General features: G+C 42.7%; 1 protein-coding gene across 3 annotated transcripts in view; it reads left to right on the top strand.

The window, feature by feature from the left end:
• The window catches only part of FAM35A (family with sequence similarity 35 member A), a 103,636-nt gene extending 92,130 nt beyond the window's left edge, over positions 1-11,506 (top strand). For 2 of the 3 annotated variants that reach the window (XM_018042572.1, XM_018042570.1), the window contains 3 exons: positions 5,020-5,248; positions 8,695-8,810; positions 10,896-11,255. In XM_018042572.1, coding sequence (XP_017898061.1) covers positions 5,020-5,248; positions 8,695-8,810; positions 10,896-11,137 — 587 coding nt within the window. In that variant the 3' untranslated portion in view covers positions 11,138-11,255. Of the gene's footprint in view, positions 1-5,019; positions 5,249-8,694; positions 8,811-10,895 lie in introns of all 3 variants that reach the window. The other variant, XM_018042573.1, reaches the window with a different exon arrangement.

Raw genomic sequence — 12,009 nt, 5'->3', positions numbered from 1 at the left:
GTGTCAATTGAAATCTTTTGCTTTACCAAGAAAAAGTTGGCTTCGTTGTTTTATTGAGTTTTGAGAGTTCTTTATATTCTGGGTAAAAACTCTTCTTTTGGGGGACTTAACCTGGTGGTCCAGTGGTTAAGACAGGGAGTTTGTGTTCAGTCCCTGGTCAGAGAGCTAAAATTCCACTTGCTTTGAGACACTTACTCCTTGGAAGGAAAGTTATGACCAACCTAGACAGCATATTCAAAAGCAGAAACATTACTTTGCCGACTAAGGTCTGTCTAGTCAAGGCTATGGTTTTTCCTGTGGTCATGTATGGATGTGAGAGTTGGACTGTGAAGAAGGCTGAGCACCGAAGAATGGATGCTTTTGAACTGTGGTGTTGGAGAAGACTCTTGAGAGTCCCTTGGACTGCAAGGAGATCCAACCAGTCCATTCTGAAGGAGATCAGCCCTGGGATTTCTGTGGAAGGAATGATGCTAAAGCTGAAACACCAGTACTTTGGCCACCTCATGGGAAGAGTTGACTCATTGGAAAAGACTCTGATGCTGGGAGGGATTGGGGGCAGGAGGAGAAGGGGACGACAGAGGATGAGATGGCTGGATGGCATCATGGACTCGATGGACGTGAGTTTGAGTGAACTCCGGGAGTTGGTGATGGAGAGGGAGGCCTGGCGTGCTGCGATTCATGGGGTCGCAAAGAGTCAGACACGACTGAGCGACTGCACTGAATTGAACTTGAGGCCAAAAAAACAAGTTGCAAACCAGAAGCAATATTGTAACAAATTTAATAAACACTTTAAAAATAATCCACATCAAAAAAAGCTTTAATTTTTTTTTTTGCATCCAGCTTGTAGGGCAATTCCCTGACCAGGACTGGACCTGTGCTCCAGTAGTGAAAGTGCTGGGTTCTGACCACTGGGCCGCCAGGGAATTCTTGCTTTTTGTTGCCCTTGTTGTTGTTTAGTCACTAAGTCATGTCGCACTCTTCGCAACTCATGGATTGTAGCCCACCAGGCTCCTCTGTCCATGGGATTTCCCAGGCAAGAATACTGGAGTGGGTTGCCACTTCCTTCTCCAGGGGATCTTCCCAACCCAGGGATCAAACCTGTGTCTGCTGCATTGGGAGTCGTATTCTTTACCACTGAGACACCCGGGAAGCCCAGAGGATTACTAATATCTGTTAATAAGAAGCTTTGTGTCTGTATCACGGTGGATATTTGTCTGCAGTCTCCTTGTGTCTCTTTCAGGTTTTGGCGTTAGAGCAGTGCTCATAGAATGAGTCGACGAGTAGTGTCTCCTCTTCAGTCATCCCTTCCCTGGTGGCTCAGAGGTTAAAGCATCTGCCCACAATGCGGGAGACCCGGGTTCAATCCCTGGGTCGGGAAGATCCCCCTGGAGAAGGAAATGGCAACCCACTCCAGTATTCTTGCCCGGAGAATCCCATGGACGGAGGAGCCTCTTCAGTTTTCTAGAAGAGTTTATTTGGAACTATATTAAATTCTTCCATACATGTTTGGCAGAACTCCTCCAGGCCTCTCTGGGCCTGAAGTTTTCTTTATTGGAAGGTTTTTAACTACAAATTCAATTTCTTTAATAGATACAGGGCTATTCCAGTTACTTGTTTCTTCTTAAGTGCGCTTTGATCGTTTGTATCTTTCAAGAAGTTTGTTCATTTCATCTAGGTTGTTGGCACAACAACAACAAAAGTTTGTTGGCATGAGGTTATAATATTTTCTTACTATCCCTTTTAATATATGTAGAATTTGTAGTGATACTGGTATTACCTGATATTGCTAATTTGTGCCTTCTCTCTCTCTTTTTTTTTTTGACTGGTCATCGGCTGGAGTTTTACCAGTTTTATTAATCTGCTCATATAAGTACCTTTTGTATTGATTATTTTTTCTATTTTCTAGTCTATTGATTTCTGCTCTGATCCTTTTTTTTTCTTTCTTCTGCTTTCTTGGGTTTCTTTTTTTTTTTTTTCACATTCCTCAGGGTGGAAATGGAGGTAACAGATGTTTTTTCCCAATGTAGGAGTTTAGTGCCATGAATTTTCCTGTAAGTATAACTTCTAAGTTCTCTACTGAATACCTTATGGATTATGAGATTTTCCACTCCAGCTGGTGGGAGAAGACACTATTCCTATTCTGTGCAAGCTTCAGAGATTGTCCAGTACTTTTGGATGGTTCTTTTCTTGCCCTCTGGTTACATATATTGGTCAGTATTCATTTGAATTCTTCAGGCGGGGGGTACCCTCTGCAGCTCTCCAGAGTTCCCCTTTGTCTTGTCTCATAACCAACTCTGATGTCTCTAGCCATATTAGCCTGCCAGACTCAAGCTGTGTCTGCTGTCAGTTCAGGGAAACCACCAGGCTCTGCCTGGGCCTCCTTTCCTGTACTGTAGCCAGTAAACGCTTGTCTGTAAGCTGGGGCAGTTACTAGGCTTACAGCTTTTGCTTCTCATCTCTTAGGGATTGCTGTCCTTTGTTGCCTGATATCTAATGTCCTGAGAGTTGCTGTTTCATACATTTTGTTTGGTTTTTAGTTGCTTCCGGTGTCAGCTGTTTTTACGCACAACTCTTCTGACATCAGATGTATCGTTTGTTGTTGTTTTCCACGTCAACAGCCAGTTTTCCAACTCTGAACACCAACTGGGTGTTATACAGGTCAATTCAATTTTTACGCTGCCTACTTCAAGTTAGTGTCAGACTTCACAGCTTTAAGAGCTCAGTCCTGGCCCAGAAAATTAAAAAACAAAACCCCACTTTTTAATTGAATTACAGAGATTTATTCTCAGAGAACTCCATATACCCACTTCTACATGGAAACATTTATTATTAACTTTAACCAAATGTAAGTTCATGTGCTGGACACACAGTGAGGCCTAATGAACTGAAATGTCAGAGTTTAGAGCAGAAAAAGGTTTACTGAAGGGCCAAGCAAGGAGAATGAGCAACTCATGCTCAAAAACTCCTAAGTCCCTGATGGTTTTCAGGGAGAAGTTTTTATGGGCAATATTTGGGATGTGAAAGGGTGTGACTTTCTTTAGATTGGTTGGTGGTAAGGTAACAGGATAATGTTCCAGGAATCTTATGCTTTTTAGCCTGAAGTTACCATCCTCCAGCTGGGTGGGGGCCTTAGTTCCTGCAGAAGAACTCAAAGATACAGTTATATATATTTTATGAGAAGGACCCTGCCCCACTGATATACTGTTCTTTCTTGACTGCTTCTTTGATTCCCTCCCTTCCCAGATTTGTAACTGAATTGGAACTCGGAAGGTCAACGGGGCTGAATGAAGCCTATTTCTTAGAAACAAGACATGAGGACAGAAAGGAATTTGTACCCGGGAGGGAGGGCCCCATAGGGCCATGCTCTGTTTTAGTACTAACAGTTAATTTAAATTAATAATATTTCTGGAAAATAAACACAGATAGTAGAAAATTTACACATTTTTACATCATCAAACAAAAATTCGATACAACTTTCAAACATGGGAGTGAGTGGCCACAGAAGTCTAGTGGCCTCTAGACTGATACTAACCGGTGAGACCTTGGGCAGTGCTGTAGTGCCATGTATGTGTCTAAACCTGCTTCCCGTTTCTGTGTCCCTCCTGCCCCCGCCTCTGAAGCCTCACGGGCTTATGAGGATGATCACTGCAGGAAGAATGCCGCAGGCAGTAGAGGGGCTGCATTTATGTTGGTGTCACAGAAGAGTCAACCCTTTTTTTTTTTAACAATCTTCTTTTTTTTTTAAAGTCTTTGAATTTGTTACAACATTGCTTTGGTGTTTTGGCCACAAGGCATATGGGATCCTAGCTTCTCGGTTCAGTTCAGTTCAGTTCAGTCGCTCAGTCGTGTCCGACCCTGCGACCCCATGAATCGCAGCATGCCAGGCCTCCCTGTCCATTACCAACTCCCGGAGTTCACTCAGATTCACGTCCATCGAGTCAGTGATGCCATCCAGCCATCTCATCCTCTGTCGTCCTCTTCTCCTGCCCCCAATCCTTCCCAGCATCAAAGTCTTTTCCAATGAGTCAACTCCTCAACCAGGGATCAAACCCGCACCCTCCTCATAGCAAGGCAGTCTTAACCACAGGACCAGGAAATTCCTGTTACATATCTTTTACATAAAACATCTACTTGCTGGGGTTAGAGGCCTAGAATTAGATATAATGATAAAAATAAACAACATATAGACAACAACAAATTAGGTGGCTATGGTTTTGATGATTAATAGCACAAAGGATATATCCTCACTTCATTTGGGGCATGAGGCTGGGAATTGGGAGTATTCTTGCAAGCCCTGGAGAGGTACTCCCCACTGGGAAACCATACAAAAACCTTGTGCTATTATAGTCAGTCCCTGGTGGGCTTCCCTGGTAACTCAGCTGGTAAAGAATCCACCTGCAATGCAAGAGACCCTAGTTCAATTCCCTAGTTCAATTTGGGAAGATTCTTTGAAGAAGGGACGAGCTACCCTTACTCCAGTATTCTTGGGCTTTACCGGTGGCTCAGGTGGTAACGAATCCACCTGCAACGCGGGAGACCTGGGTTTGATCCCTGGGTTGAGAAGATCCCCTGGAGGAGGGCATGGCAACCCAGTTGCCATGGGGAGTTCTTGCCTAGAGAATCCCCATGGACAGAGGAGCCCGGCAGGTTACAGTCCATGGGGTTGCAAAGAGTCGGACACGACTGAGTGACTAAGGACAGCACAGCATACAGTCAGTCCCTGGCAGTGAAGCTGAGCAGGATCCTCTGGGGCCCTCCGTGGTACAGACATCCATCTTTTCAACCAAGGTAGCCAAATGCATCTCTCCTCTTAGCTACAGGCAGAGGGCCCCTCACACTTCAGAGTAATGCTGAAGCCATGAGTGAGCTTGTCTAGCAAGAGAGCAGAGAAGACCAAGACCTTAGTGTCCTTCACTATAAGTAACTGTGAATCAACCATGTAATTAACCATGTTTGTAAATTAGAGTTATGGTTTTGGCCTCCTAATTTATGATGTTTCTTTTTGCTTATCTTTTACAGGAGTGATTCTAATCAAAGCCCAGATTTTAGAGCTAGTGTTTCCCATTACAGCAGTTCAGAAAATAGCTCTAAATGCTCGCAGTTCTCTGAAGAGTATTTTTTCTTCTCTTCCCAATATTATATACACTGGCTGCGCAAAATGTGGATCAGAACTACAAACAGATGAGAACAAGATCTACAAACAATGTTTTAGCTGCTTGCCATTTACGATGAAGAAAATGTACTATAGGTAAGGCAGCTGAGCAGGCCAGCTAGATGGGAAATGTTTATTACTATGGGACTAGAAATGATGAAAAAGTTACATATATCAAGTGCTTCTGATGAAAAATAACGAGCTAATCCAAGAGAATAAATTTTTCCTCCTGAGTGATGGAGAAATGGCTATTTATGAAAGCAAAAATTGCCCAGTAATCCTAACAGGAATTTTTGAAAAGCAGTAATTGGGAGATTTTATTGTTTTTAAATAGATTTACTAAAGAAACCTTTTACTTGGTTTAATTTTTAACCAAGTTCTAAATGGCTCATAAGAAACTCATTTCCCCATCTTAACTCATTATTGGAATTTAAAGGTTAAAATTAATTATATGATCTAACCCCTGAGTTGTAGAAGCTAGTAAGATGTTTAACTTTTCTGCACCTCAATTTTCTCATCTTCACAGTAAACATTAAGGATAGCAGATTAGCAATCAGTGTTTTATGCTCTTTTCTATTTCTAAATACTACAATATCTAAAAACCAAATGCAGATATGTTCAGCATGTTATCATGGAATACTTTAAATAAGAAAATTTGTAGAAGGATAATCCATTAGCCTTATTTCTCTTTACATATATTTCTGTTTGTTATGAATAAGTAAATGAACTTTGCTCTTACTTTGGAAGTTGCTTGTCTGAAAAAGAAGGTTGGATTCAGATGCAAGGTCCCCTCCTCTCTTTGTCTCCACCAAGTCCATTCTCCACAGCCAACAGAGTAACCCCTGCCTTCCTTTAGAACCTTTCTGGAATTTCCCGTCACACTCTGCATTTGCCATCACACTCGTCTGCCACACTCCGTGCCTTGATCTCTGGGTTGATACTGGCCTTCTGTACAGCTTTTAGCGCTCTGACTTTTTCCTCCTTAGGACTTTCTCGCCTGCTTCTCCCCCTGCCTGACCCCGCAAGGCTGACTCGTTCGTGTCTAAGTTGAGGGGCCCTTCATCAGAGAGACTTTTTTTAGTTGCCTCCTTTGTTCTCCATTGAAGGGCCCTGTGTGTGCACCTGGAGTCATTTACTTGCGTAGTCTTCTGAAAAACCTCTTTATGGAGATACAGTTCACAGTCCACCGAATTAACCCGTCTAAAATGTAAAATTCCAAGGCTTTAGTATATTCACAGGCTTGTGCAGCTGTTACCACAATCCATTTTAGGTCACCTTCACCTCTCCCACCCCCAAAGTGGCCACTTCTCACTCTCCCTTCCCACCAGCCTAGAGCCCCCACTAGTCGAATTTCTGGCTCTGCAGATGTACTTACTTTGGACATTTCATATAAATAATTATACAGGGTGCAGTCTTTTATGACTGGCTTCTTCTTTTTTAACATGTTTCCAGGTTCGTCCATATTGTGGCATATATCAAGCATTTCATTTTGTTTTATTACCAGGCAATATGGGCGTCCCTGTGTGCCAGTGCAGGAGTTGCATGTTTGATCCCTGGGTTGGGAAGATCCCTGGAGAAGGAAATGGCAACCCACTCCAGGATTCTTGCTTGGGAAATCTCATGGACAGAGGAGCCTGGTGGGCTTAGTCCTTGGGGTCGCTAAAGAGTTGGACACAACTTGACAAGTAACCAACAACTTATGGATATACCGCATTTTATCTATCCCTTCATCAATTGGCGAACATTTGGATTGTACCTACTTTTTGGCTATTATACATAATACTGCTCCAAACATTCATGTACAACTTTTTGTGTGGCCATGTTTTAATTTCTCTTGGGCATGCACTCAGGAGTAGAATTGCTAGGTTGATGTGGTAACTTTTTACTCCTTTTGAGGAACTGCCAAACTGTTTTCCGAAGCTGCTGCACAGTTTTAGTTTTACCAGCAGTGAATGAGGGTTGCAGTTTCTCCATGTCCTTGCTGTCACTTTTTATTATTGTCTGTTTCTCTTTTTTGTTGCATGTGCTTTTGGTATCGTATCTAAGAAAAGTATGCTTCCTAAGCCAATATCATGGAGGCTTACTCCTATATTTTCTTCCAAGAATTTTATAGTTAGCTCTTACATACAGATTCATGATCTGTTTTGAGTTAATTTCTATATGTGGTATAAGGTAGGAGTCCAACTTCATTCGTTTATTCAGTTGTCCCTGTACCGTTGGTTGAAAAGCCTAGTCTATCCCCACCGAAGCATCTTGCCTCCGTATTGAAAACCTTAACTGTCTTTCTATACCACTAAACTCTGAAGTTCCTTGAGTGAAGGAAGCAGATCTCGCTTGTTCACTAGTGTATACCCAGTGTATACACTGAATAGTACAAGATTTTGAGCACGTGTTTGTTGAAATAGAGAATGGAGGAGGAGGGACGTCCCCAGAGGTTCCGTGGTTAAGACTGTGCTCCCCATGCAGGGGAGGCAGGCTCAGTCCCTCGTCAGGGAACTGAAGGCCCCGGTGCCACGTGGCACATCCAGATTTAAAAAAGAGAATGGGAGAAGTGAGATACCCTGGGGAAAGATCATAAAAAGATAAAAGGACCTAGAATCATCATTGCTAAAGGGAAAAATAAGTTTTTAGAGAGAAAATCAGTAGTCATGTTTTAGTGGTTACACTGAATTCCCCTACACTGGTATGTCTTTCTAAATTCGGTTCAGTTTATCTTGTGATAATTTATTTTTAAAAGGGGCATATCCCTTTCTTTAAGAGCACACAGAATAATTTTATTCACGTCATTTTGCTCATATTGATTGTTCTTTAGAGTGCATCATAGTTTGTCTCTACTTCTTTGTCTATTTAGTGACATGCGCAACAGTTTGTTTATTATGGTAAAGAATCCAGTGGGAAAAAATAACTTGAAATTGTGATTGTGAAATATGTGATTATCATCTTTATTTTCTCTCTAAAAGTAATTTTCACAATAGGGTAAAATTATGTCTTCTTATATTAGTATCCGAAAATTTAAAATGAATGTGAAATAAATAAAATCTATTAATTTATTACTTGAAACTCTTTAAAATAAAAGCCCTTCATTTCTAGGGCATTTCAGGACATGCTAGTGTTGTTTTAGGAATTAAAATTAACTCTGCAGAAAAACCCAGTGATTTGGGCTTCCCTGGTGGTTCAGTGGTAAGAATCCACCTTGTAATGCAAGGGACACCAGTTTGGTCCCTGGCCTGGGAAGACCCCATATGCCTTGGGGCAGCTAAACCTGCGTGTAGTGATTACTGAAGCCAGCACGCGCTAGAGCTCGTGCCCCGAAACAAGAGAAGCCGTAGCAGTGAGGAGCCCACTCACCACACCTCGAGAGTGGCCCCTACTCCCCGCAAGCAGAGAACGCCTTTGCACAGCAACAATGACCCAGTGCAGCCAAAATAAGTAAATAAATAGATATTTTTTTTATAAAACTGATTTTTGAAATTATATTACATTTAAACATTTCTTTAACTGAAAATCTTTTTGATGGTCCTGAGCTGTTTACTCTTTTGCAGGCCAGCTTTAATGACCATAGTTGATGGAAAATATAAGGTCTGCATCCATGTGGGATCAAAGCTGATAGAGAAGATTCTTCTCAACATTTCTCCTGACTGGCTCAGCAGAGTAATAGGTAAGATATCAACATGCCATCAAGAGCTTGTCCTCTGTGAAACCATTCATATCAGGAGTACAGATAGTATATTAAAATAGAAGGAACATCATACTCTAAATTAACTTCTTTTCCTGTCAGTTTATAAGCAGAAGGATAGTTTAGCTTGAGTGAAACGCAAGACTATGCAGACTGCTGTAAATAAAATAAGTAATCAGCGAGGACCAACTGCATAGCGCAGGGAACCCTACTCAATGCTCTGTAATAAGCTCTGTGGGAAAAGAACCTGGGAATGAATAGACGTATGCGTACGTGTAACCGCCTCACTTTGCTGGACACCGGAAACTAACACAACACTGTAAATCAACTATACTCCAATATAAAATAAATTTTTTTAATAAATAAAATTCTCATATGTACAATGAAAAAAAAAAAAGAACCACAAGATTATGTGAGTTGGAAGCTAAGACTTGCTCTACATCTGTCTCAGCACGTGGAGAGAGAGAGGTCGGTGCCTAATCTCTCCTTATTCTAACTTTCCCCTTGGTGAGGGAAACACCAGTACCTTAGTTTTTTAATAGTTAAGTGAATGAATGTGCAGCGCTATACAAACAGATGAAGACTGTCCAGATGCCAGTCATGTGGGTGTTCAGGAACCCCAGCTCTGATGATGGGCACAGCGACTGTGGCTGGTCATCAGTAGCTGACAACAAACGTGAAGATGATCCACTTGTCAGATGCTCAAACCCCACCCTCCCCTCCTTAGTCTTAGACTCTCTGAGCAGATGAGTTAATCTCGTTTAAGGATGGCTCTGCCTCTTAATAGTGGGTTATTTTTTCTGGCTTTCATTTTTGCTTAAATGTTGAACATTGCTTATAGAACAGAACAGACTGGGGCGAACAGTATTTGTACCGAAAGTGAGCGTGCCTGTTTTCTTCGACTTTTAATGGGGGTGGGCGTCAGCAGAGCAGAGTTAATTTTGCCAGACCATGAGTTGGATTTGAGTTTTGCATTGCTCTGGTTACCTTCATGTCACCACTGGCTTCAAATTATCTAGCATTATCCGTGCTCATGGTGGGGAGTGTTTTCCAGAGACTTTCCTCCAAATATTCCTGCTCCACTGTCGGCTCTAACCCTTCGCCTGCACCCGGGCCTCAGAGAGCTTCTTGGCACAGGCTCCACTGGTTGTCATTTTTGCATCCCAGCCTAGAGAGAGGGGCAGGAGTGATTCTCTTTGATTCTTGTCTAGCCATGGTCCTACACAGGTTCTTCGTGTGTCTGGTTCTTGGATGTGGTGCTTTCTAACAGGCCCTGTCCCTCCTGCCATAGCAGCCAAGCTCTGCCTGTGTCTTTGTTGAATATCTGTGCATGGTCCTACCCCTATCCCAGCCTCAGGGTACTGCTGATGGTCTTGATCCAAGGTGGTTTTCTGCCCCTTCCCAAGGAATAGAGGGATTTTCCTCCATCTTCATCCTCACCATCTGTATCTTGGGGCAGGAAGACTTGTGGTCTTAAGATCCCTGGTGGTCCAGGGGCTAAGACTCCATGATCCCAACGCACAGGGTCCCTGGTCAGGGAGCTAGATCCCACAGCCACGACTAAAGGTCCTGCAGTGAAGATCGAAGATCCTGCCTGCCACAACCAATACCTGGCACAAACAAATAAATAAATATCTTAAAAAGATTTGATATTCATTAAGTAACTGACTCAGGGTTCTGTTATACAAACAGTATGTGTGTATATAACCATGATGAGATAGACTAGATAAACCTAAGAGTTCTTTTCTGATGTGGACATATCCTTTTGGTTTCAAGCTTAACTTAGGAAAAGATGAATCTCAGTTCTTTCCTGTATTGTTTTATGAAGCCGGTGGCTGTACCATAATAGGAAACACCATCAGTCTGAACCCGTGCTTTCTCTTCAGAACAGCAGGAATTGGACCTCATCATAATAGAGTAACCTACGTCTAGAAAGAGCAGGGATAGAGATATTTACAGTGGCTTCGGGACTTGAGAAACCAAGGGAAACAATGAACCCTTTACGTGTGAGCATTTCCATTCCCTCGGAAAGGACACTAAGAGACCCACGTGTTTCCTCTTCCGCAGCCCCTCCCTCTGATGTCACCTACGGAATGGTCGCCGCGGACCTGCTCCATGCCTTGCTGGCAGGCAGCGGGGCACCTTGTGTCCTGAAGGTGCAGAGCCTCTTTGTGTTGGATGAGAACAGCTACCCACTGCAGCAGGACTTCTCCCTCCTGGATTTTTATCTCAGCAGCTTGAAGCATGCATCCCAGTCCTTCTCTGAGACCAGAGGAAGAAAATGCAGGCGCTTCAAGGAAGAGCACTGAAATGATTTGTCTTTGGAAATGAATGACAGGGCTTTTGCTCGGGGTTTTAAAATAAGTATGTTTTATAAAGAGAACTGTGCTAAATATATTAATTAAAACTTTTTTTTCCCTACGAAAATTCTGTGAAGTTTATTGTTCGCTCATTTTTTGGTCTTTCCCTTTCTTGCCTCTAGAGAAATGATCTAGCAATGAGGCAGCATGCAGCAGGTCATTAGGGTTAAGCCTCTCTCTGTTTAGTCCCTGCTCCATTCCAGGCTCTGTGCTAAGTACTGAGACATGGACCTGAGGAACTGCTTTTCTGCTATGGTCACACTCCTTCATTAATAAACTGTAGACATGACATGATTTCTTTGATTATAGTTATACATGACTATGGCTTAGTTCAGATAAGCCTATGTTTAGACAAGTTCCAGACGACCGTGTCTTTTGATAAAGAAGCATTGAAAATGTAGGAACATGATCGTGTTTCAACTCATTATCAGGGAAGGCAGAGAGTCATATCGTTCATTTCTAGGATTTGAGTCGGAGAAGGCAATGGCACCCCACTCCAGGACTCTTGCCTGGAAAATCACATGGACGGAAGAGCCTGGTGGGCTGCAGTCCATGGGGTCGCTAAGAGTCAGGCACGACTGAGGGACTTCACTTTCACTTTTTACTTTCGTGCATTGGAGAAGGAAATGGCAACCCACTGCAGTGTTCTTGCCTGGAGAATCCCAGGGACGGGGGAACCTGGTGGGCTGCCATCTATGGGGTCGCACAGAGTCAGACACGACTGAAGCGACTTAGCAGCAGCAGCAGCAGCAGGATTTGAGTACCTCACTGAATTTACTTACCAACAGACACTTTACAACTTATTACATTCTATACATTTT

This window comes from Capra hircus, chromosome 28 (genome assembly GCF_001704415.2).
Source record: "Capra hircus breed San Clemente chromosome 28, ASM170441v1, whole genome shotgun sequence".
Taxonomy (NCBI): Eukaryota; Metazoa; Chordata; class Mammalia; order Artiodactyla; family Bovidae; genus Capra; species Capra hircus.
This window is presented reverse-complemented; position numbering and strand designations above follow the sequence as displayed.